Below are 27,963 nucleotides of genomic sequence, written 5' to 3'. Positions count from 1 at the left end.
CTTAATTCCATAGATATTGCTCTCAGTTCATACTGCTGTTAACACTTTCTTTGACAAGCGGATGCAATGAGACATGTTGTTCATGTGACGTTGGGCTTAAAGCCTAGTTATTAGTGTATTTAAATAGATGTAACATTACTTTTGAGACCATATATTCTTGTTTTTAGTCATCTGTTGATCTGCTATTCCTGCACTATAATACTGAGAATATTATGTTATATAACTCTTCCAGGTATAAACTCAGAGGTGAGGTACTCTCTTCAAGGCGTCGACAGCGGCTTCTTCTCCCTAGATGAAATCTCAGGCATTTTGAGACTGGAGAGATCTCTAGCCGACGAGACCAAGTTCACCTATGAGATGAAAGTAAAAGCCACCGACCGAGGCCTCCCTCGCCACCTTTTCTCCTTTGCCACAATTACAGTACACGTGGTCATCCTGAGTGATTACCAGCCATTGTTCCTTAGCTCGGAGTACTTTGTACAGATCCCAGAATCGTTACGGATCGGATCAGAGGTGATCAGCGTGTCCGCCCTCCCCATAGATGGCACTGATAACGAGCCTGTACGATATACTATCCTCTCTGGCAATGTAGACGGCCGATTCCAGATAAACTCCATGACAGGTAAGGGCTTTTTAAATTAGATTTCTTTACTAGTAAATGTTTAATATGTTTTGTAATGATGAATCATGGAATATATGGCAAGGCTTTAAACATGTCAGTATTTTTACACTTATAAATGCTTTAATTTTAGAGGTAGTTTTTTTTTTTTTTTTTTTTTTTTTTTTTTGGTAGTTTGACATAATGATGGGTCCCACTTTATATTAAGTGGCTTTAAGTACTATGTACTTACATCTAAAAATAAGTACAATGTACTTATTGTGTTCATGTTGTATTGCAAAACACATTGCTGCTATTTAGGTGTGATACGGGTACGGTTAGGGACAGGTGTGTGATATGGGTATAAGGGTGGGTTAAGGTGCAAAGGAAGGGTCAACAGTGTAATTACAAATGCAATTACATAAATTAATTACAGCTGTAATTACATGCAGGTATTTTAAAAATAAGTACAATGTAAAAACATGTATATACATGTACAATAAGTCCATTGTATCAAATTATTAATTTCAATGTTAGTACATAGTAGTTAAAGCCACTTAATATAAAGTGGGACCTAATGATGTAAGGAAACTAAGTAAAGTAAAAAATTACTTTTTACTTGACAGTTATAACTTATTTTTTAAGTGATTAAATGTAATCTTTTCTTGTAAACGGTATGAAAATTCTAATAGAGTTTTCATGAAAGTTCTCATACCTCTAACACTTTTATTTTTCATTATCCATTTCATTAAATTTACAAAAAAATCTAGGTAACACTTTAGTTCAGGGTCCAATTCTCACTATTAACTAGTTGTTTTTTAGCATGCATATTAAAGGGTATTGGCTGTTTATTAGTACTTATAAAGCACATATTAATGCCTTATTCTGCATGACCATTTTCTACATCCCTTAATCCTACCCAATACCTAAACTTAACAATTTAACTAACTATTAATAAGCAGTAATTAGGAGTTTATTGAGGGAAAAGTCATAGTTAATAGTTAGTTAGTGAGAATCTAAAGTGTGACCACATTCTGAACTGAAAAGACTTACAGTAACTGTAGCCTATATAACTTTAAGTGAGTGTCACAAAAAATTACAATGAGTTTGAGGCTGAATATGTTTGTGATCCACGTGCATTCATAGAAAGTAGATATATTACTAGCATGCCGCCATTGATCTTCTGTGGCTTTATTACTGTTGTGCAAAGCTGGAATGTTCTTCAGCATGAGTACATGTTAAATTGAAGAACCTGTGCTGACATGTTTTGAATCCACACAGGCACTTGTTAGCATGTTTATTCCCATCTGTTCAGTCCTAGTCTCCCCTCTCTTTCTTGCTCTTGTCCTCTTATTTCAAATCCTCTGAGCCTTCATGCTGCAGGACTTTTATCAAGGATTGAGCCAAACTCTTTAATAGTTGTCAAAGAATACAAAACTGTCAGTTGTTCTGCCTGATAGCAAGCATTCTGCATAAATCAATGGGCTATTTAGAGGTAATTCCCTTCCAAACGCTGTAAATCCACTGTGTAGTTTTGCCTAGTTTCATAGCAAATAAAAGTCAAGCTCAGATTTGCTGGGTATGCATTATATTTTGGACTTTTTTTTTCTCTTTGCCTAGAGTTCAGTGATCCATTTTAAGATGTGTCATCTGGAAAAACCTTTATATGGTACAAGTGAATAAAATAGATTAGATTATTCATAGTTCAAAAGCAGTTCTTCAGTGTTGTATCAGCAATATTTCTTTTGAGGTACAGTGAACTCTTTTGGTAAAGTTTGCATGATTTGACCGTATCCAATAGAAATCTCCCCTTCTTTGAAGAAGACCTGAGGCTTTTTAATAATAGTTGTCGGTAACACTTTAAAATACGGTTCCTTCGTTAATGAATAACTACACGGGAACAAATGAGTAACACAATATTAACAATCTAGTAACTACTATTAACTAACAAGGAATTCTGATTAACGAATTAGTAAGTAACAGCGCACAGATGAAAGTGGTAGTTCACTATTAACTAATCAATAACTACTTTTTTTTAATGCTTCCCAGAGAACTACTGAAGAAGATTAATAGTTCATGCAAAACTAATCAATAACTAATGCAGGACAAATGACTAGCACTACATTAACATTAATAACTGCTGTAAACAAATACACAAGGTTTATCAATATGTAATAGCATAGCAGACTTATGATTTGGGAAATAATTAGCCTATGCTCTCTCCTAGAGAACTGAATAATTTTAAAGAAATGGCTTTTTAAATGCAGTTGTCGGGACCTTACTTGTCCTGTAGTGATTCAATGCCAGTCCAGAGGAATGCCAGAAAATTGGCCAGAGTCACGGTGACGGCTGGAACATATTGAGTTATCGGCCATCCAAATACCATATACAGTGATTTTATTATTTAACCTATACCTCGCAAAAAAAAAAAAGATTTTATTAATGTCTCCTACCTCATACGTGTGTGCAAATATCTTGTGAAGGATTAGAAGATTCTACCCTTTAGGATTGGCTTTTCATGTAAGAATCATGATAACTAACTAGTAATGACTCAAGTGTTACTACATACTTCTAAAGGAATGACTAATTATTTGGATCCGTATTCTAAAGTGAAGATCATGGTAACTAACTAGTAATTACTCAAGTGTTACTACATACTTCTATGGGAATTACTATCTAAAACTTCACCAAAAACCTCAAAAGCTTAAAAGAATTAGTAATTCCTTTAGAAGTATGTAGTAACACTTGATTAATTACTAGTTAGTTACCGTGATCTTCACTTTAGAATACGGATCCAAATAATTAGTCATTCCTTTAGAAGTATGTAGTAACACTTGAGTCATTACTAGTTAGTTACCATGATTCTTACAGTAGTTCTCTGGGAAGCATTAAAAAAAGTAGTTATTGATTAGTTAATAGTGAACTACCACTTTCATCTGTGCGCTGTTACTTACTAATTCGTTAATCAGAATTCCTTGTTAGTTAATAGTAGTTACTAGATTGTTAATATTGTGTTACTCATTTGTTCCTGTGTAGTTATTCATTAACGAAGGAACCGTATTCTAAAGTGTTACCTAGTTGTCAAACTTTTCATCTTCGATTGTTCTCGTGTCCCCCTGTCTGACCAAAACGTGGTAGCTAATCACATTTTCACTATAATAATCAAAAACAATTTGTACATGAGAATATTTAGTGTGAGTGTGTATGTGTGTGTGCAGCATGAAGAAATTGAGCCATTTTACAATTGCACTAGTATTCACTTTTTTTTTGTGTGTGAAAATGAAACTCATCAATCATACATTACACCACTTGCACTGTATTACACTTAGCCTTTTTCTCATTTCATGCAAGGTCAAACTGAATAATTGTAGGAATTAAAAATAAATACATTTAATTTACTGTTGGCAGTTACATAAATATATTATATATTAGTAGCCTATCATTGGTCACCATACTAGACAATTACCTGGCCTACTTTGGTGAACAATCATAATTTGGGAGGTATAGACAGTTACCTACCAGTTATGTTTGTCTCATTGCAAATAGCCTTAGGAAAGATTCCCTAAGTATTTAAAAAAAAAAACATGTTTGCTTCAGCAATTTTAAAATGACTCAGCAATAAAAAGAATAACTATACAAATAAGAATATCAATGCATATCTTAACCTGATGGATGAACATACATGTTTGCACATGTTCAAAAAGGTTAATAAATTGCAAGTGACTCATTTAGCAGGTTACTGTAGGCAAATTAACTACAAAATTACCTTTAGTCAAGGTAGATGGATCGAGGTAGCATTTTGTTTTTCTTTCTGTGAATGACAATGAAGTGCAGTCTGTTCAGTAGGTTGATCTGGATGTTGATCGTCAGTCAAGACATTTATTATCACACCAATTATGAAAAAAGGTGAAGGTATTCAACATGATATGTGTTTGAGGGCTGAAAGGAAGTAATCCCTTGTCAATAAAACATTCATATGTGTGACATCAACATCAGAGGATAAGAAAAGCTGTATTATAGTTTCAACACTGTTTTTAGACATTGTGACATGATTAAGCACATGATTTTGTCATTCCAGGAACTCATGAATCATATAAACCTTCATGAAATATTTTTTTTCTCCCAGTTTTTGCATCTTCCAGTAGATGTCACAGTTTTACATCTTATTACCCATGGTTCAGTGTCACATTGCCCCTCTCACGACAATATCAGTTGCCGGTCTCTTTCGAACCAAAAACAAAATAAAATGATGTAAGCTGATGTCTGACATTGATGGTTATTGCAGTCCATATGGACTGTTATTTTAATGAAGGCTGAGCCATTTGTTCCCATAACAGCCATCATCACGCTCCAATTAAATGATAAATACACATTTAGCCCTAGTCAGCCATTCATGGCTAAATGCAGAGAACATTGATGCATCTTCATCACACTTGACATTGAAAAGTGCTCATTTTGCTTAGACGAGGATTACTATGGCTGTCCACTCTTGCATGGAACAAAAGCTCTGTTCAACACAAGTACAAACACTCCTATATTGACAGAACATGTGCCAAGGAAAAACACTGCGCTGTTTATAATATGGTGGTGGATCTCTAAGAAAGCCATTAAGTGACACAACATAGCCCTTGATCTTTTAAATCAATGAAAAGAAACATTACACAGAGCAATTTTGCACTGAAAACTCGATTCTTGAGCTTTAAGCAAGAATGCCTATGCTTTTGTTGTTCTGTTCCATCTTGTTTTACTCTGATAATGTGAGCAGACAGATCAGCAAGAAGTCCAGTAGTCAACTTTCTCTGCTGCTGGAGAATGAGACATACAAATAGCAGCGTCTACCCATAATGCACAGAGCAAATCCCACCGGATCTTCAAATACTTTTAGATGAATCAGCCTCTTGTAGGAATCAAGCGCTTTGCAAAAACAGAAATGCAACATTGCATAAAAGATGTCATGCATTCAGTCCAACTCCACTGGGAAGTACATGAGAGTTATTAGTCAAGATTGAATGCAAGCGGTCAGCTTATACAGCGATAAAAGAAAATCAGCCGGTATTATATTGAAATGCTTTAACTCCCATTCTATCCGAACGTTTCTGTCAGCACTACTGAACATACAGTATGTTAGGCACACGGTACAGCAGAAATAGACACTGAACAATAAATCACACTTCACATTAGAAACAAGTTTATATGAGAATTGTAAATGAGCTCATCATCAAACCCCCAGATCAGTTGTGCTTCTATTACTGGGAAACTGCAGAACAAACTCATACAAACTCATCAAGATATTTTGTATTTTGCCATTATTGTTCACAGATTAATGAAGCAATATCAAGCCTTTTTGAATATGAAGCATTTTAAGTAAATGGTGCTAGATCTTTTTTTCAGAACACACTTTAATTTTCTATGCAATTTTTGCACTTTTAGTTTTGCACTGGTCAGTATTTCTGTGCAAACTGATAAAGAGATAATGTATGCTGGATGTTTTCTGAGAAGAACTGAGAATACCAGCCAGGACTGACTGGATGTTATTTTGTTGCTCTGTGCCACAGGTTTGCTGTCGCTGAACGCTCCGCTGGATTTTGAGCTGTGCCGCGAGTATTACCTGTCAGTGGAAGGGGCAAGGGGCAAACCACTGCTCAGTGAAATTGCCACGGTTATCATCAATATCACAGACGTCAACGACAACCCGCCTGTCTTTAACAGCAGTAGCTACAGAACCGTGATTGCAGAGGACATTTCACCTGGGGACATGGTTCTGCAGGTATCACACTTTCCCTTAACTATCACTGAACATCCAGTGATGAAGCTTTTCAAAATAAGGCTAAAGCTGACTCCATTATTCCTTGCAAATGATCATTTTCTTATAATAAAAATATCTAAATATATTAAGATACATTTGCTTGAGAAACAAAACTGCATATATATATATATATATATATTAGTGCAGTCAAATCTAAAATAAATAAATCTAAAATTCTAAAATAAAAGTTTGATAATCTCTCTCTCTCTATATTATATATATATATATATATATATATATATATATATATATATATATATGTTTGTGTATATAAATATTATAATACATACACACATATATTATATAAACAAACTGGTTAAATGAATAAATAATCTAGTATTATTTATATACTATTATAGTATTTATTAATATTTATTTTTAATAATTAAGTTTAATAATTTAATCATGTGCTTTTGTCCTTGTTATTGTTTTTTTTAAATAGTTCTATTTAGCTTGATTTTTTATTTATTTAAAAGTTTTAGTTTTAATAATTTTAGTTCTTTAATAATTTGTGAAAGACACATTTTAAAGCTCCAGTCCGTAACTTTTTGGGGTTAAAAATTATCCAAAATAAATTTTTGAGCAAGTACATAACCAGCCAGTGTTCAAAACTATCTGCTTGCCGTAGCTCGATTCAAAGCGGTAAGCTTGTAATAATGTTTTTAATTCCAGTGGTACTGGTGGATTTCCGCGGGAGATTCGAGCATGTCTTTGTGTCATTACGTCACATCTGTACACATAAAGAAGAGTCTCGGCTAGTAGGCTATATTGCGAGTGAGGATGTTGGAGGTGTAGATTTATAGCCTTTTCTCACAGCACTTGATATAATTAAACTTATCAATTTGATGGCGGATCCAGAAAGATTCAAACGACAAATCACCAGTGACAACTAGAGATTCACCCGTTGTAAAATACAAAAGACTTTGGACTGAGAGTTTGGAAAAAGAGACTGCAACCGCCCCATGCGAAAACAAGGATACATATCTGAAGAGCTTTAAATGTAGTCACGCAATGCTGACGTTGTTAACATTAACAATTTGAGCACAAAGCATAATTTTCATGGTTTGACGTGATATGATAAACGATCGTTAGATTTAATCAGCGCAATTTACTGCAAGGATTTTTTTCAGTTAGTTGGTCAGAAGAACAAAAGTGGATGTTACTTACTTGTTCAGATGACATTTTCCGGTGAAAATTATTATGTTGGTCATACTTCCAAAAAGTAGAATGTGTGATTCTGAATGACAGTATCCACACCGGCGCAGTGACTGACAGCTGCACACTCTCCTCAAACATTGGATTCATCCGCGCTGTGCCGTGTCGAGGTACAACTCACGTAAAGTTGATAATTCCGCGAATGACTGCAATTGCAGATTTCGAACAGAGATGGCGACAAAGAGGAAAAACTGCGGACTGCAGCTTTAAGGGTAACACTTTACAATAAGGTTTCATTAACGACTTTAGTTAACGTGAACTAAGAATTAACAAGACTTCTACAGAATTTATTATTATTAATAATCTTAGTTAATATTAATTTCAGCATTTACTAATACATTATTTAAAGGTGCTCTATGGAACTTTTAGCAGCCTCTAGTGGTGATGTTTCAGATTGCAACAAGAGCGCTCGTGCTCGTGTGCGATCTCAGGAGCGAGCATTCACTACCGGCCACACGGAGACTTTCAACGCAACGGCGAAAGCATCACACAACATGCTGGAAACTCATGTAAACTCCCACTGCAACGTTACAATAATAGGCTACTTTTATCAGCTTGAAGTTGAACTAATGCTCCATGCTCGTACCATGATAACATTACATTGACTGCATTTAGCCTTGACTGCATTTAGCCGACATATGATGTTATCTAGCATAGCCTACGGCATTTCACTAACTATTCGTGTATCTTTCACAATCAACAATGTCAACACAGGTGAATGTATAATAATGATAACGAAAACGGTTAGTGAACTAGACTGAACAATGTCAGTGTAACACACTGTAAACCCTAATGCTCAAAATAATTAATTGGTTTGAGTAGGACAAACTTAACCCTTTAAGGTACTACTCAACCATTTGGTAGACCACACTTCAAGTCACTATATTTTATTGAAAAATGCATCAAGCTTAACTCAACCTGAATGAGCCATCTCTACCGTTTGGTGTAGTTGTGCAATGCTAAAAAAATCCACTAGATGGCACTGTGTCTGTGAGCAGCATGCCATTTCAGTGTTCCTTCAAACAGCACATGACACAGCGAAAATTTGCTCCTCCTTTGATGACGCATATCGGCGGGACTTTTAAAGGTAAGACTATTTGGTTGACATATTATCGGAGTTGTTAAACAGAATTATGTAACTTAATTAAACAAAAATAAGTCTTATAAGGGTCAAATAATTTTTTTTAAACATGCTCTACCAAACGGTTGAGTTGTCCTTTTAAGGTAGTAAAAATTAGCTAATAAAATAGCTAATTTTGTTAAAATTAGCTATTTACAATGAAAAAAAGGGTTAGTGTTGTTAAAATTATTAATTTTAATATTATTCAATTACATATTTGATGAAAAATATTTGATCAATATCATTTTTTCACCATTTCTGTACTGTATTATGGTAAATATCAAGAATACCTTTGAAGAATTAATACCAATTCTGGTGTTACTATTAATTTCATAATTTAAAATTGACTATGTTTGTGTATTACTATATGACTAGCATTGTAAGAGCCATCAATAGCAGCCATCAGATTTTTTTATTGGTCAAGAAAATGCACTTAATATGACTTGTTTTGAATTTTGTTCTTTTATTATGAACAGACGTCTCAACCGTTTGGTAGAGGATTGTATCTAAAATACTGTAGGGTCTAATTAAATTTTTTTTTTTGATTGTTGTTATTGTTATCATAATTGAATAAAAAATGCAGAGAAATAATTTTTCCTTTGCTTTTTTCATGGTGCGTACCTTAAAGGGTTAAATTAAACAAATTAGTTGTCAAATTAACTTTTATGAGTATTTAGCACTTTCTTTTTCTTTCAAGTTCACTGAACTGATATATTTTAAGTAAACTGAACTGTTTCATTGTTTTGAGTTTTGTGAAATTATTTATTTTAATTTAGACGAACTTAAGTTTAACTGAAACAGCTGGGATGTCTATTTCCCAGCATGCTTTGCCGATGGCACTCGAAAGGGAGAGTAAATGCAAAAATTAAGTGTAATATAATGTTTTTTTTTGTGTGTAAGATTAATGTTATGTGTGAGATTTAGTAGTGATTCATGTTTTGTTATGCTAATTTAGAAGAATTTCTGTTAATGTTGGCTTTAGGATAGTTACCATCATGGTGACAAGTGGTGCATGCAGCTTGATTTGAGAGCAAATGATCCATTTATATTGCTGTGCTCATACAGTAAGTGTTTCTGTATAACATACTATTGCTAATATGTTAGCATTTGCTATGTTAGCAGATTAGCTTTTTAAAGCTAACTAAGTTCATACTAATAAAAGTATTTTGAGTTCTGCCAACTTATTTGGGTTTACAGTGTACTTCATAGATTTAAGTTATATTAACTGAATGGAATTAGTACTATTAACTTTATTTACCCAAGTTATCTTAACAATAAGTTATTGAGTTACTTGAACACAAATCAAATATTTTTTTAAGCTTAAATTGTTTGAGTTAATAAACTTAAATGATTTAAGGCAATCGGTGTCCTCAAACGGTTTGAGTTGAACTAACTCATCAGGTTTTACAGTGCAGTAAGACAGTAGGAAGTAACATTACTGTACTGAACGTGTCTGGAAATGTTTATTATAAACAATATGATAGTGGGATGAATTAACGTTACGTTATAGCGTACCGATCTATAACGTAGATCTAGTACATAAAACAAGTATCCTAAAGCACCTTTTCTTATCCTGGAACAGTCTTTTGTATTCATTCCATGTCTCATGTAGTTTACCTTGCTATTTCATTTGAGTTTACTAATAATTCAAAAGCTCTGCCTATGTTGATCCGTGTTTTCGTCCTGAGTCGATCAGAATCACGTTTGGCCTGACGAGCTTCAGCAGATAAAACTTTGTTTTGTTTTTTATATTTATGTGGAGTTAGTGTTGGAGTGTGTGTTGTGCTGGAGGCAGGTCGTTTTTGGGTGTTATCAGACTCCATGTCATCAGCTGCAGTGCCGTCGGTCGCATAGACTGTATATAAGGAGAGCGGCTCGGGAGCGCGCATGCACGTCACATCCGATGGATTTTGCGGTAAATCCGACCCGGAGACTTCACATATAAATATGAATATTGGCCTTCAGAGGTAATAGCAAAACCCGATAAGTGGATCATTGTAATGTGTGATTACAACCCCTTCACACACAGGCAATAAAAAAAGGATTCATTTTAGAAGAAAAGTTCCATATAGCACCTTTAACTAATGTTAATAAATGAGATTTTTTTGTAAAGTGTTACCATTTTAAGTTTATTTTTTTCATTTAATATTTATATAAATATTTTATTTCACCCTTTTTTTAACTGAATGTGTCTTGTTTTAGGGATTTTCTTTTACGTAAAACAATGCTTTCTATGAAGCAAAGTGAAGACAGCTGTTGTCAATATGGTGCTTGGATTGAAACAAGCTATTGTGGCAGCTGTTGAGCAAATGATTTACCGCAGTTAAGCAATCAGAAAAAAAACATTTTGCAGCAATCAGCTAATGGTGATTGATTGTTTATGAGCACTCACAGCCTTCTCAGATATTCATTGGGACATTAGGCGTGTCTGAAAGAGACCGCTGGATTAGAAGAATCGTCTCTTATCCAGAGCTTTAAAGCTTTGCTTAAAACCACTCAGGTGTGCTCATCTTCCTTTCATTCACTGTGCATCTGTCTCAGGTAAGTGCCGTCGACCTTGATGGGCCTCCGAATAACTTCATCATATACTCCATTGTGAACGGTGATCCAAAGCAGCAGTTCAGCATCGACCCTCGCACCGGACACTTAACGGTCCGCTCCATGCTTGATAGGGAAGAGGTGAGTTCCTGAATCGCAACCCAGAACACGTACTTGCTTGTTTAGTTATATCCTCTGATCACAGATTAACATTTTAATCACTACTGTGGATATTTGACTGTTCATATCTTCATAATCCCACTGACACAGCCCTTCGCCTTTCAGATAACCCACTACTCATTAACTGTGCAAGCTGCCGATGAAGGCGATCCCCCTTTATCCTCTGCCGTCCAGGTGACAGTGACCGTATCTGACGTCAACGACAACCCACCGACGTTCTCGCAGATCAATCACAGCCTCGTTCTTCAGGTAAAAACACACACGTCGTCCAAAACCTACCCTTTTTCCTCCCTGCAAAGCTAGTCAATGACTTGACTTTCTTCAAACAGACAGTTTTAAGTCTTCCAAGACACCGTAATATCATGGCAAACGATCTAGAACAAATTCAAATGCGCATTAGAGATAACCAAGCAAATATTTAATGATTACAATAGTATTCACACATAGGGCGCTATTTTAACGATCTAAGCGCACGGTCTAAAGCGCACAGCGCAAGTGCACTTAGGGTGTGTCCGAATCCACTTTTGATAGTTTAACGACGGGAAAATGGTCTAAAAGGGTTGTCCCTATTCTCTTAATGAGTAATGGGTGTAATTTGGGCATAACATGCAATAAACCAATCAGAGTCTCCTCTCCCATTACCTTTAAAAGCCAGTTTCGCTCGCGCCATAGCGGATTGCTTTTTACATGGCGCAATTTGCAAGCAGAAAGACGTCTCCAGAGAGGAAACGGATCTACTCGTGCGCGAGGTTAAAGCTCAAGCTGATCATCTACGGGACAAGCCGGATTCCACCATATGTACACAATAATAATCTTTTACATTGTAATCCTTTTATTTTTGTGCACAAATGTGCGCAAATGCATTTGCTATTTAAACAACGTGACGCAGGACGTGAAAATGATAACTGCGTCAAGCTGAAACTAGCAAAAAACCACTTGCTTCGCGCCTGGCACTGCATCAAATGTGCCAAAAACTAGATGCCTTCATATACTGATTTGTTTTCAAGTTTCGGACACAGTTGTCATCTCATTTCTGCTCTAAGCTGCACATGGGCATAGGGGAAGGCAAGAGTTCAGGCTAAAGAGCCAATCAGCCATGCATAATATATTTTCTGTGCCAGCATTCGGACCGCCTGTTTACCCCTTCAGAGTCAGCCGGATCCATTGCTTCTAATTATAGGGCCAACTCTGCTGACTTGGAAATATTTCTCACACCCCATTTACCTCACCTAAGGTGTCTGTGTCTTTAGAGTGCAGTGGCTATTCGGCACCATGTAGGTGGTCAGTAGCAATTAGGCTCAGCTCTGTCAGCCAAGCATTCTGTTTCAATTACCTGTTCCAGTTGTGCCAGCTTGAACGGAGACGAGCAGCACGTCAATCCAATCGGTAGCACTTTGTTGACAAATGCAGACAGAGTGATAAAAATCACCATCTGTTCTGGCTGTTCTTTCATTTAGACAGAATTGGGGTGTGTCTTCAAGCTTAGATTTGTTTTTTTGTTGACATTAAAAATTAGTCCCGTGACAGAAATACCAAAATACCGTGACAGATTTTGAAAAACAGAAAGAAACATACAAACATCAGAGCAGATTGATCATGGTTATTCTTTTCCAACCATTCTGATGATTTGTCTCTGGTCACCAAGACTCATTCTGTTGCCAATGCAATAGAATACAATAAAACTCACTTCAGAGCGAGAATCGTCCTGATCAAAATACATAATCTATTTATGTTATTTGTTTAAGAAAGGACATCCACAACTTTCCTAAAAGTCAGATGCTATTTTCCCAAGCATGTGCGGCTTGATTAATGGTGTTTTTCTGGATACAGGAAGGGGATTTTGTTGGCAGAGGGATTCTGCAGCTGCTGGTAACAGACAGAGATACGCCTCAGAACGGCCCTCCCTTCTCCTTCCATATTGTCTCGGGAAATGAGGACAGGAGTTTTCATATTGACCAAGGAGGACTGCTGTCCGTATCCTCCCCGCTGAGGAGGAGAGCCAAGCCTCAGCATCTGCTAAAAATCCAGGTGAAAGATTTCATTCATTAACTTCAGTTACGAGTACAACACATGTTTACAACACATGCTTGTTATAAGTTTAAAGGAATAGTTCAACCAAAAAATGAAAGACTGTCATCATTTACTCATCCTTATGTTGTTCTAACGGTGCGGTAACATTAGCAATATGTCAGCAAAATTTTGTGGGCAAAAAAAAGGTCTGTTGTGTTTTGTCAATAGCATAGTGATATATTAAGCAGTTTTCTGTTTATCAGCATGGTGAATTCAAGTGGCCAAGTGGAACTTTATTTTACAGTGTCCTTGTTACATAATGTTACATGTACTTGCCATAGTAATAACAGTAAATTATGCATAATTACATTACATTAGGTACAACTAACCCTCAACCAAATCCTAATCCTACCCTAACCCTACAGTAAGTACATGTAGTTAATTAATATTACTCAGTACTTAAATGTACAATTACACTGTAACAATGACACCTTAAAATAAAGTGTAACCCTATGTTGTAAGGTTCCCGTGGTACAGTGTAATTATACATTTAAGTGCTGATTAATAATAATTAACTACATGTACTTACTATACGGGAAGGATTGGGGTATGGTTTAGGGCTATATGCATCTAATTATGCACAAATTATATAATTACTATAGTAACTACATGTGGTAACAAAGGCACTGTAAAATAACGTGTTACCTATAAATTTGAATTGGAATCCCGAATCCTTTTTTGCTACCTCAATTTTCAAATTCAAAGAATTGCATTGGAAGTTCAAAAGCATTCTTAATCAAATTCTATGTGGTGCTCAACCCAGGTCCCCATTCACTGATATAACTGTTATACAGAAAAGAGTAGCATGAACATTCTTCAAAACTTCTCCTTCCTGTCTTCCACAGAATAAAAAACAAAACAAAAGTCATATGGCTTGTAACAACATAAGAGCGAATAAACGATGAAAGAATCTTACATTTTTCGGTGAACCATCCCTTCAAATGAAATATGACTTGCATGGTTCAGCACAAGCTGACATATGGTTGTAAACTTGATTGTTATCTGTGGGCCAGGGATTTTACCACTCCATTTTAAATTATTTAAAGCGACTCCTCAAAGGTCAGTGTATTGTTCACACGTCGCAATGTTTTTTTCACACTTCACATAAATATCATCTCTACAGGTCACTGACAGCGGCCACCCTCCGCTGTCCTCTATATGCGTGGTGAAGATCAACATCACAGAGCAGAGTCGATATCCACCCACTGTGTCTCCACTAGAGGTTTTCATCACCACAGCTGGGGGGACGTTCTCCAAACGTGTCATCGGCAAGCTGCACGCCACGGACCAAGATCCCCAAGACATCCTGTCCTACAAACTGGTCTCTGATGCCCTGGACCGAGGCCTGTTCTCTGTGGACACAGTGGATGGAAAGATCGTGGTGGAAAAGGACCTGGAGCCAGGCCTGTACCACTTGAACGTGAGCGTGTCCGATGGAACATTTAGCATTTGGGCTGGAGTGAAGGTCCACGTTTGGGCTGGCGCTCAACATGCTCTGAATCAGGGCTTTACGTTGCAGTTGGCTGGACTTTCGGCTGAAGAGTTTGTGTCTGATCACTGGAGAGGCCTCCAGCACAGCCTGGGCTTGGAGTTAAACATACCCAGACAAGAGCTGCACATCGCCAGCTTGCAACAACAGCCGAACTCCGTCAACATGGAGGTACTGCTGGTCCGTCGAGCTCCAAATGGCTCCGTCCAGCCAGTGTCTGTTCAACGCCTGACTGGGTTCCTTTCAAATAAAGGAGATTTACTGGGTTTGAATGTCTTGAGACTGAAGCATGGTGACTGTGTGGGCGCTGGTTGCCCACATCAGGGTTGCAGGAACGCAGTAGTGATGAGGCAGGGGAGAATGAGTAACTACGCCACTGCACGGGCGAACTTCATCACCCCGCAGCACAGCTGGGAGAGTGTGTGCTCCTGCAATGGTAGGCAGACCACCTCTTATTCTGCATTCCACTGAGGATAAACCCAGAGGCCTTGAATATTATCAAGTTTCTCACTTAGTTGCACCTTTGTTTTGACTGCTCTGGGTTTACCTTAAAGGGACAGTTAACCTGAAATGAAATGCCCTTTCATGTCATTCCAAAATCCTAGGATTTTCATTGTCCAGGGAACACAAAAGAAAACATTTAGCAGATATTTCAAGCTGCGCCATTTCATACAACAAAAACATATTGTGGCCAGGGGCTTTCAAGCTCCAATCAGGACAAAAGCAGTAGTCTATATCAGTGGTTCTCAATCAGAGGGCCAGGGCCCAATTTCAGGATTACTTTAAAAATGATTTACAATAAGTCAAAACAAGCTTTAAATTTAAATCAAAATACTTCCTATAAATCGCTCCTTCATTAACTGTTTTTGTCTTTGAAAAACTAGGATCCCTGTGTCTTAGAAACATGAATATATGATGAAGTATCATTTTGATTTCTATATAATGTATTTATTTTTTTCCAGTAATGCTGGTAAAGATTTTTTTTTTAAAAATCTTTATCCTTAATCCTTATCCAGTAAATGATGAATGACTGGAAAAGTCATGGGGCATTTGAATATTTTTGTGGACAATGGGATACTTTGGAGTCAAAAGGGTTGAGAACCAATAGGTCTATCTATGACTTTATTATCATTCAAAGTGTCTGAAGCTATATGGCAACATTGCACATGCTCATTGTGTGTGACATGAGACATACAATAACCAATTGACGTCAAGTGTGATGAGTTGTGGCACATTATGTTTAAATGTATGAGAACATTAATAAGATTTGAGAATTATGCCAAAGGGGAAAATATTTTGTGAATAATGACTGCAAAATCAGTCTATTGATTACTAGGAGCAAACACATTAAATTTACAGTACTTTTGTATTTATATTGATACTTTTATTTTAGATTTATTCTTTTAGATCTTGACAGCTCCTGGGCACTATGTGCTTTCATTGATTTGTGTTTCATGTGCACTTCCGTTCAAAGGTTTGGTGTCAGTAAGATTTTTTTAAATAATTTCTTATGCTGACATTTATTTGATCAAAACTACAGTGTAATATTGTGAAATACTATTACAATTTCAAATAACGGTTTTCTATTTTGATATATTGTAAAATGTAATTTATTCCTGTGATGACAAAGCTGAATTTTCAGCATCATTACTCCAGTCTTCAGTGTCACATGATCCTTCAGAAATCATTCTAATATGCACAATTTATGCTTAAGAAACCTTAGATTTTTAAGTACAATCAACTTGGATGTTTAAGTCATTTCAACTTAAATTACATTAAACTGACTTGAATCTTGTATTACTTATTTAAAAAAGTTGAAAATTGCTTAACTTGTTTTGATGAGTTTAAGCAATGTAAAAACACGTTGTCATAACTTATTGATCGATAGTGTTGCTGAATACTTAATATCCTTAAAAAAAATCTTAACCCAAACTTTTGAATGGTAGTGTCTGTAAAATATATATATATATATTTTTGGTGAAATATTCATTTAAAGTGGAAGTAAAAAAGATGCTTTACATTAATTTATTTAGTGAGATACTGGTAGGCCTGTTTAACTTAGTTTCAACAGGAAGTGGACTGTTGCAGCACATTTTGCCAAATGTATTTACTATTTATGCTTTCTGCATTGCAGAATCGGCTGTGAGGTTTGACGGCAAGGGTTATCTGAAATACCTCTATCAAATAGAAGAGGGCAACGAGAACTTCCATCTGTCTCTTCGACTCAAGACATCTGCTGCAGAAGGCACAGTGATGACCACCAACGCCTCTGACTGGGCAACATTAGAGGTACAACATTTCTCAAATACTCTGACAAAAGAATTTTAACTTATTCTTTTGTCTGCCACATTCTTGCACAAAAGGCTTATTTTGAGTGCACTGGTGTATGTTAAAGCCAGGTATAAATCTAAAATGCAAAGAAAACCCTGCCATCTAGATAACAATGGAACGATCACTGGAAACTTCACTCCACCCCATGACAAATACAACATCCAAATGTGCGCAACAAAAGCTTGTTTATTCTCATGAACGACTAACTTGCGCATTAAACACGTTAATATTCAAGAGTGCATTTCACAAGGGAAGTAAAGAACTTGTGATGTGGATTTCATCCCGCCCTTTGAGCACATCAGTGATAAATCAACCTGTGTTTCTGAAATGAGTGTTATGATGAATTCATGGCTGACTACTCTCAGAGGCACAGTGAGGGATCTTTGAGTAATTGTTTATTTAAACCTCTTAATGCAGCTTTGAAGCTTCAGCTACAGGAAGGGACTACACAAAAGAAAACCTATATATTGTGAGAAATATAAAGAATGCGGAAAACATGAATTAAAACAGCGGCCTCTGTTTCAAAATCACATGACGTATCTCTTGGAGGGCGCCTCATTTATGCGCAATAATTGAATATTCAATTTAAGTGGCTTGCAACATCAAAAGTGCACTTTTCCTCTGGGTTTTGGAACTTGGCAAGATGGACTATCTCATTGTTGCAGAGGGGCTTCAAAAGGAATTGTTAAACATGGTCATCCAAGAAATCTTTAGGGCATACATCTTCGCATGCTGCATAGCCATGCATGACATAATTTATGTGTCTCTCTGGAGAATTAACATTCCGCTGCATATCAGCAAATTTATATCACTTCACGTCTTATCAATCGTTTCATTTGAGAGGAGCGACAGCTCATGTTTTTGAAACTTGCAAAATTCAAATCTACTCCTCAGCTAACATTTTTTTACGCTTTCTTACCTTTTAAGTATTTACTTTCAAATGGAAATTCAGCCTATTTGAGCAAAGCCACCTCTGACAAGAGAAAGGGAATAAAAGGTGACTTGTCAGTTAAGCAGCGGTATAGCATTTATGAATACCGACAGCTCTGATCTAACATGATTAAGAGAAACAAGATATGTTGCGGGATAGATACAGTGGAACTGATACCCTTTAATGCTGTGAGGAGTCCGAGCATGGGGGCATTGATCGCAATAATTAGGTTTTTCTTTTAACTGGACTCGCATCAGGTCTGTTACGAAACCTATCTAGACGGCATTGAAAGGCATCACAGGCACGCTCCCGATGCCAAGACTCTTCCAAACAGTAGGGAGCAAAATTATGCTTCTAAGATCTGTAATGTAAAGCAGCATTTTATCAAAGACGAGAGATCGACTTAGATTTATTTATAAATATATACACTGATGAGCCAAAACATCATGACCAGACACAGGTGAAGCGGATATCATTGATCATCTCCTAACAAGGCCACATATTAAGGTCCGAGTAGATTAGATGGTAAGCAAACAATCCGTTCTTGTTATCAACATGTTGGATGCAGGAGAAATGGGCAGGATTAAAGATCTGAGAGACTTTGACAAGGGCCAAATTGTTATGGCAAGGTAACTAGGTCAGAGTATCTCTGAAATGGCAAGGCTTGTGGGTTGCTCTCGGTCAGCAGTGGTGGGAATGTACCAACCGTTGTTCAAGGAAGGACAAACCACAACCCGATGCCCGAGGCGTTGAAGGCTATCCCATCTGGTCCGAACCAACAGAAGGTCTACTGTGGCACAAGTCAGACAAATTTTTTATTCTGGTTATAGGAGAAATGTGTCACAGTGCGTCAAAACATTAAACAATCTTACTGACCCCAAACTAGTGAATATACTTTAATCTAAAAGCAATTCAGTCATTCACTACTAAGGGCCAAATTTACTAACATCTTGCGCCAGCGCAAACCCTCTTTTGCCATTAAAAAAGTACTGTCAGTACCTACCCTTACGAAAAAGAAGTGTACTAATAGCACACTTGAATAAACATATTTTTCGTAAGGGGACTGAAGACAACGTTTTAGGGTACCCTTTAACGTCAGTATATGACACTATGAAATCCTAACCCTACCCCAGACCTAAACCTACCCGCGTCATGTAACTGACGCTAAAGGTAAAGCGTCAGACATATGACGCCCTAGGATCGTCATCTAACTGACGTTAAAGGGTACCCTAAAACGTCGGATGTTGACGTATGGTCAAAAGCGTCAGTCATATGACGTCTTGGGATGAGACTACTGTGTTATCCACTCCCATCAGAGCTTTTTCAGAATTACGCTAATTTGCCCTGTTTAGGAGGTAACACTTTACTTGAAGGGGTGTGCATAAGACTAACATGACACCTTCATAATCATGACATGACACATGTTATGAATATGAAGGAAGTTGTATGCATGTTTATGACAACTGTCATTAAGTGTCATTCGCTCAGTTATGACATTTTTAATGCAAATATGACATTGTTTGAAATGTCTTTGTTATGACACCTTGACATAAACAAATACATCATAACCTGTCAGTGTTGTTGTCATGGCAACTTGACATTACTAAGACAACACAACCTGTCATAAACATGACCTAGCAGATTAATGATCAAACTTAAGAAACCACTTAGCTTTATTGGTTAAAATTACATTAAACTGTCATGTGGTTGGTTTTGACATTGGCTGTCATGAAGCCATTATAACTTTTTAATGACAAATTGAATGTGTACCACTGTAGTTGAGGTCACGAAAAATATTCATGACACAGTTATAATGGCCTCATGACAGCCAGTGTCAAAACCAACTACATGACAGTTTAATTTAATTTAAGTTGTCAAGTTTAAGTTTAAGTTGTCATGACAAAGACACTGACAGGTTATGATGTTATGGTTTATGTCAAGATGTCATAACAAAGACATCTTAAACAATGTCATATTTGCATTCAAAATGTCATTATTGAGCGAAAGACACTTAATGACAGTTGTCATAAACATGCATAAACCCTACTTCATATTCATGATATATGTCATGTCATGGTTATGAAGGTGTCATGTCAGTCTTATGCACACCCCTTCAAGTAAAGTGTTACCAACTATATCAGCAGAATTTCATGATCTTCTCCAGGTGGGAAGAGAATATCACTTCCTTTGAAGGATACTTTACACTGCTTGCTTGACCATAAATGTTTAGATATCTGTTGTTTTGTAGCTGATTTACAAGCACAGCGAGATCATGTGCTATATGTTTTTTTCTAATATGTGGACTCTGGTGGATAAACAGTCTTCTTACCTGTCAAACTCAGCATTGCCCTCAAGAAACCAAAACTCAGATCGAACATTCACCCTCGATGAGTCCTCCTGGGAAAAGTTTATCTTCTTTAATTTGATTATCTCACCACCATCATCACTGCACACTCAGCTCAACCCAGTACAGCAAAGTCAAACAGCATCTCTGTCCAATGAAAGCAAATGAGCAAAACCCATGGGCTGACTGGTATCAGATCAGAGCAAAAGGCTCTGTGCTCACTTCTTACATCACAAAACTCTCTGAAGATTCTGCCGCAGCAATTAAGAGGCTGGGGTGAAGGAGATGATGCTTAATAATGCATACTCTTAGCATCAGTGTAATACTTTCAAATGTGTAGTGCACACACGAGCTATGTTTTTTTAATGCACAGAACAGGAAAGTAATACATGCATTTGTGAGTGATCTATTATTTGTGGGAGGAATGCTGAGGAGTCATAATGTCAGTGTGCTTTCGGATGCTCCTGATTGGACTGTTGCTTTGCATCACAAAGTCGTTGATGCGGTTTAACAAGAACTAACTGCAATCTCCATCGAGCTCTGTCTTTCAGCTACCTTCAATGCTCAAAGGGCTTCTTATCTCCCACAGAGCGAGCGCTGAGAGCACACGCTCCCAACTGAGCCAAAACACAAGCTATGTAACCTACCTCAGCAAGAGCCTTAACATAATCCATAAATATGTAACTTTATTTAAGCCGAATTGTATAGTTTTTAGGTGATGAAGTATTTTCATCAGACATTGACATTTTTCTTTAATTAAAAATACCTATTCAAAATTACATTCAATATGCAATTCATACTTACAGTGACATGTATGTATGTGAAAAGTTTCAAACTTTAAGCTTTAGAAGAAAAGTGGGTTACTTTATTTGCGATAGTCCACTTAAGAAGACATTCTACTAACTATAAATAACTTAGCAACTACAAACATGTCAACTAACTCTCATTAACCCTTACCTACATGTCAACTAACTCTCATTTGAGGATTAGTAGATTCTTAGGTTAGGGCAAATGGGTTAGTAGAATAGGTTGACATGTACTTGCAAAGTTGCTTAGTCAGTAGAGTGTTTGTTGGAGGAGCATCACAATAAAGTTAGCAGATATTCAGCAGACAGTCTACTAATACTCTAATGACTGCTAGTTCACATGTAGTTGCAAAGTTACTTATACAGTAGAAATAAAGGGTTACAGAAAAGTGCTACACTCACTTTCCAAACACACTCAACTTCATTCAACCAACATGCAGAAACATTGCAAAAACTTGCCATATGTGTTTTAAACTAGATTTTTATTTTATTTTTTAAATTTCCCCCTGTTCTTTATCATGAACATTGTTATTTGTCGTTGACTCTTTTGTGTTTGTGTTTCTAGCTGGTGGACAAGGAGCTGTGGTTCAGATATGGATGTGGCAACATGGCTTCTGCCAGTATACAGGTGGACAACCACCCTGTGGCCGATGGCCGCTGGCATCATGTCTCTCTGGAGGTCAATGGCACAACCCTTAGACTCACCATTGATGCCAGCCACTCCAAGTCTGTCGTTCTGCCACAACCCTGCAAGCTCACTCAGTCCGGTGGGGCGCTGGTGCTGGCCGGCTCTAATCCCAGCACAGATGCAGAGCGACTGGGCTTCACTGGCTGTTTGGAGAGATTACGTTTCAATGGAGAAGTGGTGAGAGGAAAGGAGGGGGTGACAGGAACTGGCCCGCAGATCGGCACACTCTTTGGGATCTACCAATGCTGCTCTGATGTGAAGATCTGTGCCAGTAATCCTTGTGAGAACGGAGGCACTTGTGTCGAAGACTCCAGTGAAGGTGGGAAAGCAATGATACTCTACTCACACACTGTCTATATTGTTTTACCTAGTTCTTTATAAAATAAGGTATGCAAATTGGGTCACCAAATTTGTATGCCATTTGCACAATATAGTTTCCCATTTTGCTTGTCTACACCACGATTTTTGATATATGGATGATTATAATGCAACATCATGCATATGCATATCAGCATATGATGAATTCCTGCTTGCATGATCACTAGAAAATGTCCATAAACATCTCTGTAAAATGAAATGCATTTTATTGGCAAAATAGTAGTATAGAAATAATAAAACTGGAAAAGGTTTGTGATGATAAAAATGTATTCATTGGTAACACTTTAAAATAATGTTTAAATCGTTAACATTAGTTAATGCATTCAGTATCATCAACTAATGATGAACATTACTTTTTAATATCATTATTAATCCAGGTTAACGTTAATATGAAATACTAATTTTACAGAGATGTTTATGGACATTTTCTAGTGATCATGGCAGCAGGAATTCATCATATGCAGATCCATGATGTTGCATTATAATCATCCATACATCAAAAATCATTCAGTATCATCAACTAATGATGAACATTACTTTTTAATATCATTATTAATCCAGGTTAATGTTAATATAAAATACTAATTAAAAATAATACATTTTTAACACTTCAAGTTATAAATTAACTAATGCATTATGATATATTGCAACATGAATTAACAGTGAACAACTCTATTATTAAATTAACATTAACATAGATTAATAATGATATTTTAAAAACATGCTGTAAGAAATGATGGTTCATTGTTAGTTTCTGATACATACAGTAGTAACAAATTGTTAAAGGACACACAACTGCACACAAACATCTCTGTAAAATTAAATGCATTTTTTTTAAACCAAAATAATAGTATATACTGTATATAAAAACAGATAAGGTTTAATAAAATACAGATTGCACTGCAACAACAACAATAACAATTTATTAATTGGAGACACTTTAAAATAAAGTTGAATCGTTTACATTAGTTAATTAACAGGAACATTAACCTAGATTAATAAATGCTGTAAAAAAAAAATATTGTTAGTTTCTAATGCATTAACTAATGACAGTGAACTAAACGTTATTGGAAATTGTCTCTAATTAATTTGAATACACCTGCCATAGTGCTAAACTAGCACATGGATGGTTCATGAAAGTGTGCTAAAGTGATGCAAATGTATTCACTCTTCAACATATTTCACATTTTTGGTTTTCATCTCTGTTTCATGTAATACAATTGTGAAGTAGGGAATTCATTTAAGAGGTCCCTTGACAGATTGTTAAGGGACAACAAACCAAAATGCTTGAATTGTCTTTGGATAAGCAACACAACACAGATATGGAAATAAAGCTAGGGAGATGATCTGCATCCAAAAGATCTCTCAATACTCCAGTGTCAGTCTACTTTGATCTCAGAACAGAGAAGTTCCTATGGATATGACTTTGTTATCTTGGCCATTAAAAGATGCTTTTTTTAACGTCTGTCCTCCAGGGTTTCGCTGTATCTGTCCATTGCTATACAATGGCTCTCTCTGTGAGAACAGCAAGCTGCCGGACAATCCTTGTGCATCCCAGCCATGTGCCAATGGATCGTGTATGCCAAATCATCAAGGGTACATCTGCAACTGCTCCACACAAATAGCTGGAAACAGGTAAAACTCACACAGCGGAGCTCTTGAAATCCCACATGCATATTATGTCCTTGGTGAAGGCATTGAGAAGTCTGACTAATCTGCATGAAAATGAATACTTGTGTACTCTGCCTCTTTATATCTTTCATGAACCCGAGCCCACACAGGTTACATGTGATATGTGCGTTTGACATTCTCCCGTAACTCGCCTTTTAGTTAACAATTTAAAACATTATTGATTGTCCTCATTCATATAATACTCCAAAGCAAATTAGAGGCAATTAGTCATGGAGTGAGAATTTCAATCAATAGATGTCCTTCTGTGTGTCTGTCTCTGTGTGCATCAAAGCATAATTACAGTTTATGCACAGCCCAAGACGGGAAACTTTACAAAAACTGTTTAGTTATCAAATAATGCAATATTTGTTTTGTTTTTCTGTTTGGGGGAACTGTGCAATAATGTCCTGTATGATATCTGCACATGATATGTAATATATGATTGTAATGTATAATTATGTAAAAAATATAATTTTCATTAGTGTTGCAAGACATAACAGCACATTTACTATGTATACTGCATAATTAGTTATTTTTAAAGTCTTTTTTTTTTTTTTTTCATATTATTTATAATGTATTTTTTCCTGGAGCACTAGTGCAAATACCATCTAAAATCACAGATGGTATTTGAAAATCATTTTCACTCGAAATTGTTATATGAAAAAGAATATATATATTTGTACATATTTCTTTTTCGACACATTAACATATTCCAAGAAATGTGAGTTATGTAATCAGATTTTTCAAGTAACTTGTAAAGTAATGCATTACTTTTAAATTTACAACAATATATCCGAGTTACTTTTTCATAACACAAGTTAATTTGCATTCCCATTTATTCATTGATGAGTTGTGCAAAAACACCCAGATGGTAGCTTGATAGCATTTGAAAAAAAATTGATCTGGTACACTGGACGTTTAGAATGAAGAAGATATTAATTTCTGATAATCCATAAATGACATACAGGATGGCGTATACCATTTCCATTGAATAGTAATTCAGCTGTGGTATCTGAGTTTGAGTGTATCTAGATCAGTGTGGCCCACACACACTCCTACATTCAGTCAATTGTTCCTTCTCTTTGCAGATGTCAGATTGCTTGCTCTCCAAATCCCTGTCTGGATGGTTTCGCCTGTTCAATGGCGGGGAACTCCATCCACTGTGAGCGCACCACCTCCCCTCCTTATGTGGAAATCGCAGAGATCTGCGCAGGCATATTGGGGCTTGTCCTCCTCGTCGCGGCCTTTGTGTGTTTCCGGAAACGTCACATCAGCAAAAAGAAGCACAAGTCCGGCTGCGTGCAAGATTCCAACGGTTACTTCCCAACTTTACCCAAAAACATGATGAAAGAAACTGAGATCAGCTCTCCCATGGAGATCAGCACTCTGATTGGCTCATGTGATCCGGACAACAGTCCTTTCCGTTCACTCAAACCTCGTGGACAGCGGGAGCTCGGCCCTCAGGTGGGACCCCGGTCTCAGAGGCCTCAGGGTCCTGTGATTTGCAGTGTGGCCCCCAATCTACCTCCTCCACCCTCCACCAGCTCTGACAACGACTCAATTAGGAAAAACAATTGGGAGCATGACTACGAAGGTGAGAACTACAGTTTTATTGATTATTTTCCCAGCTTCTACAGGCTCTTCACTTAATTTAGAATTTAGTCACATCCCGAAAGATGAGAGAGGCGGAGGACAAATAGCTGCGTGTGCTTGTGCAGGTCAATGCAAAGCATGTGTAGGTCATATTCAATTCTATCTTCTGTTTTCTGCACTGAGAGTTTCTCCACATGTCGCTCTCCTTAAAAGCTATGGCTTAAAAACTGTCAATAGCACATTCAAAATGGTGATGTATATACAATTTTACAATATAGCCTACAGAAAAAATGTATAATGTTGTGATGCCTAAATTCACATGTAGAATTTAATATTACTGATTTTATTTTTCTTTATACATTTAGGCAAAATAGTAAAAAAAAAAGAAAAAAGTTTGGAATCAGTACGATTTTTTAATCTATTTTTTTAACTATTGCTGTCAAATCAATTAATCGTGATTAATGACATCTAACATAGTCTTTGTTTATATAATATATGTGTGTATATCTATTATATATCTATTATATATTATATATATGTATATGTGTGTGTTTACCCATTTATGTATGCATATATATATATATATATATATATATATATACACACATACACAAATATACAGATAGGCTATATATATATATATATATATATATATATATATATACATATATATATAAATACACACACATACACACACAAACACATACATATATTTTATATATATATATATATATATATACACATTACCTATGTTTTATATATAAACCTATATAAATATATACACATTTATTACATAAACAAAAACCTTCATTAATCGATTTGACAGCACTAGCAAGAACACATTAAAATGAACAAAAATATTGAGAGGCACAACTGTGAGACTGAAGACTGGAATAATGATGCTGAAAATTCAGCTTTGCCATCACAGGAATAAATTACATTTTTAAATATATTCACATAGAACCCAGATATTTGAAATTATAATCATATTTCACAATATTAATGTTTTACTGTATTGACCAAATTAATGCAGCCTTGGTGAGCTTATTTCAAAAAGATTAAAAAAAACGTACCTACCCCAAACTTTCAGACAAGGCCATTTATTGTCCGTCGAGCATATCATGAAAATAATGTTTGAGACAGAATTTGTATTACTAGAACACAAGTGCACCTTACAACAGTCATGTGGCCCGACAATTCGACATAGACCCAACTCATCTACTACTTGCAGAACTAATCATCAAATCTGTGCAACCCTTTGCTAAAAGAACAAATAAACAATTTATAATAATTCTCCTTCACAGTGTATCCAGCTGATCCAGACTACTATGGCCGACCCTCCGTTCAAGCGTTCCCACAGTTTGACATTGTGGAAAGCACCTACTCATCTACTTCCACAGAGTCGCGCAGGAACTCTCGTTTCGGAGGCTTCCCTTTCCCGCTGGACCGGGCCGACCGCCGTGCTCCGTTGCCCCCTTGTTACAGCAACCAGAACTTAGATGACTTCTTGGGGCCGGACGGGCTGCCGCTGCCCAGCTCTCAGTGCCCTAATGAGTACACGGCCATAAGCTACTACCCTACCCAGCACACTCGCAGCCTGGACAACGTCTCCAGCAGCCATAAGAGGCTCAGTGTGCGTTTGAGCGTGGCACAGCCTTCCTATGCGGACAGCGGCGGATTCACTAGAAGGACCGCTCGCAGTTATACTGGCTCAGACATGGTGGAGAGTGACTACGGCAGCTGTGAGGAGGTCATGTTCTAGGCAACAAAAAGAGGAGTCTGCGGTGGATCAAAGGTCCCGTATGATTATAGAGGGGACGGTTGTCTCGTGCGTATAGTATATGAAGCTCACTGGCTAAAAGCCACAGAAGCACTATCAGTATTAATAGTCACTTTCAGGGAAAACAAATACATCTGTGTGAAATGCGACTTTTCTCATTGTTTTGCCTTTTACGAATCTGTAGAATTATTGCATGACCTTAAAAAGACTACAGTGTGGTTATACTGTAAATGACGTCAGTAGTGTCTAGAGATAATGCGCCCTTATTTGTTATTGCGAGTTCAATCGCACCCCGTCCGGTTTGGTTGGGAAAACTATATATTGTTATTAGCAAATTTTTTAAATGACTGATTGTAGTGATGCATGTCATTATCAGATTGGATGCCAGCTGTGGGACGGAAAAAATATTCCTGTAAACTTAGCTG

At 36.6% G+C, this 27,963-nt stretch overlaps 1 protein-coding gene across 1 annotated transcript in view; it reads left to right on the top strand.

Annotated features, from left to right (window-relative positions):
• The window catches only part of fat2 (FAT atypical cadherin 2), a 56,899-nt gene extending 28,936 nt beyond the window's left edge, over positions 1-27,963 (top strand). The window contains exons 14-24 of the mRNA XM_056250358.1: positions 233-622; positions 6,154-6,365; positions 11,281-11,418; positions 11,563-11,706; positions 13,288-13,485; positions 14,651-15,452; positions 17,151-17,305; positions 21,994-22,435; positions 23,970-24,129; positions 25,254-25,759; positions 27,063-27,963. Of these exons, the coding sequence (XP_056106333.1) occupies positions 233-622; positions 6,154-6,365; positions 11,281-11,418; positions 11,563-11,706; positions 13,288-13,485; positions 14,651-15,452; positions 17,151-17,305; positions 21,994-22,435; positions 23,970-24,129; positions 25,254-25,759; positions 27,063-27,520 (3,605 nt within the window). The 3' untranslated portion in view covers positions 27,521-27,963. The remainder of the gene's footprint in view (positions 1-232; positions 623-6,153; positions 6,366-11,280; positions 11,419-11,562; positions 11,707-13,287; positions 13,486-14,650; positions 15,453-17,150; positions 17,306-21,993; positions 22,436-23,969; positions 24,130-25,253; positions 25,760-27,062) is intronic.

The sequence above is a fragment of the Rhinichthys klamathensis genome, unplaced genomic scaffold, assembly GCF_029890125.1.
Source record: "Rhinichthys klamathensis goyatoka isolate OS25496 unplaced genomic scaffold, OSU_Roscu_1.1 h1tg000068l_1, whole genome shotgun sequence".
In the NCBI taxonomy this organism is placed as follows: domain Eukaryota; kingdom Metazoa; phylum Chordata; class Actinopteri; order Cypriniformes; family Leuciscidae; genus Rhinichthys; species Rhinichthys klamathensis.
This window is presented reverse-complemented; position numbering and strand designations above follow the sequence as displayed.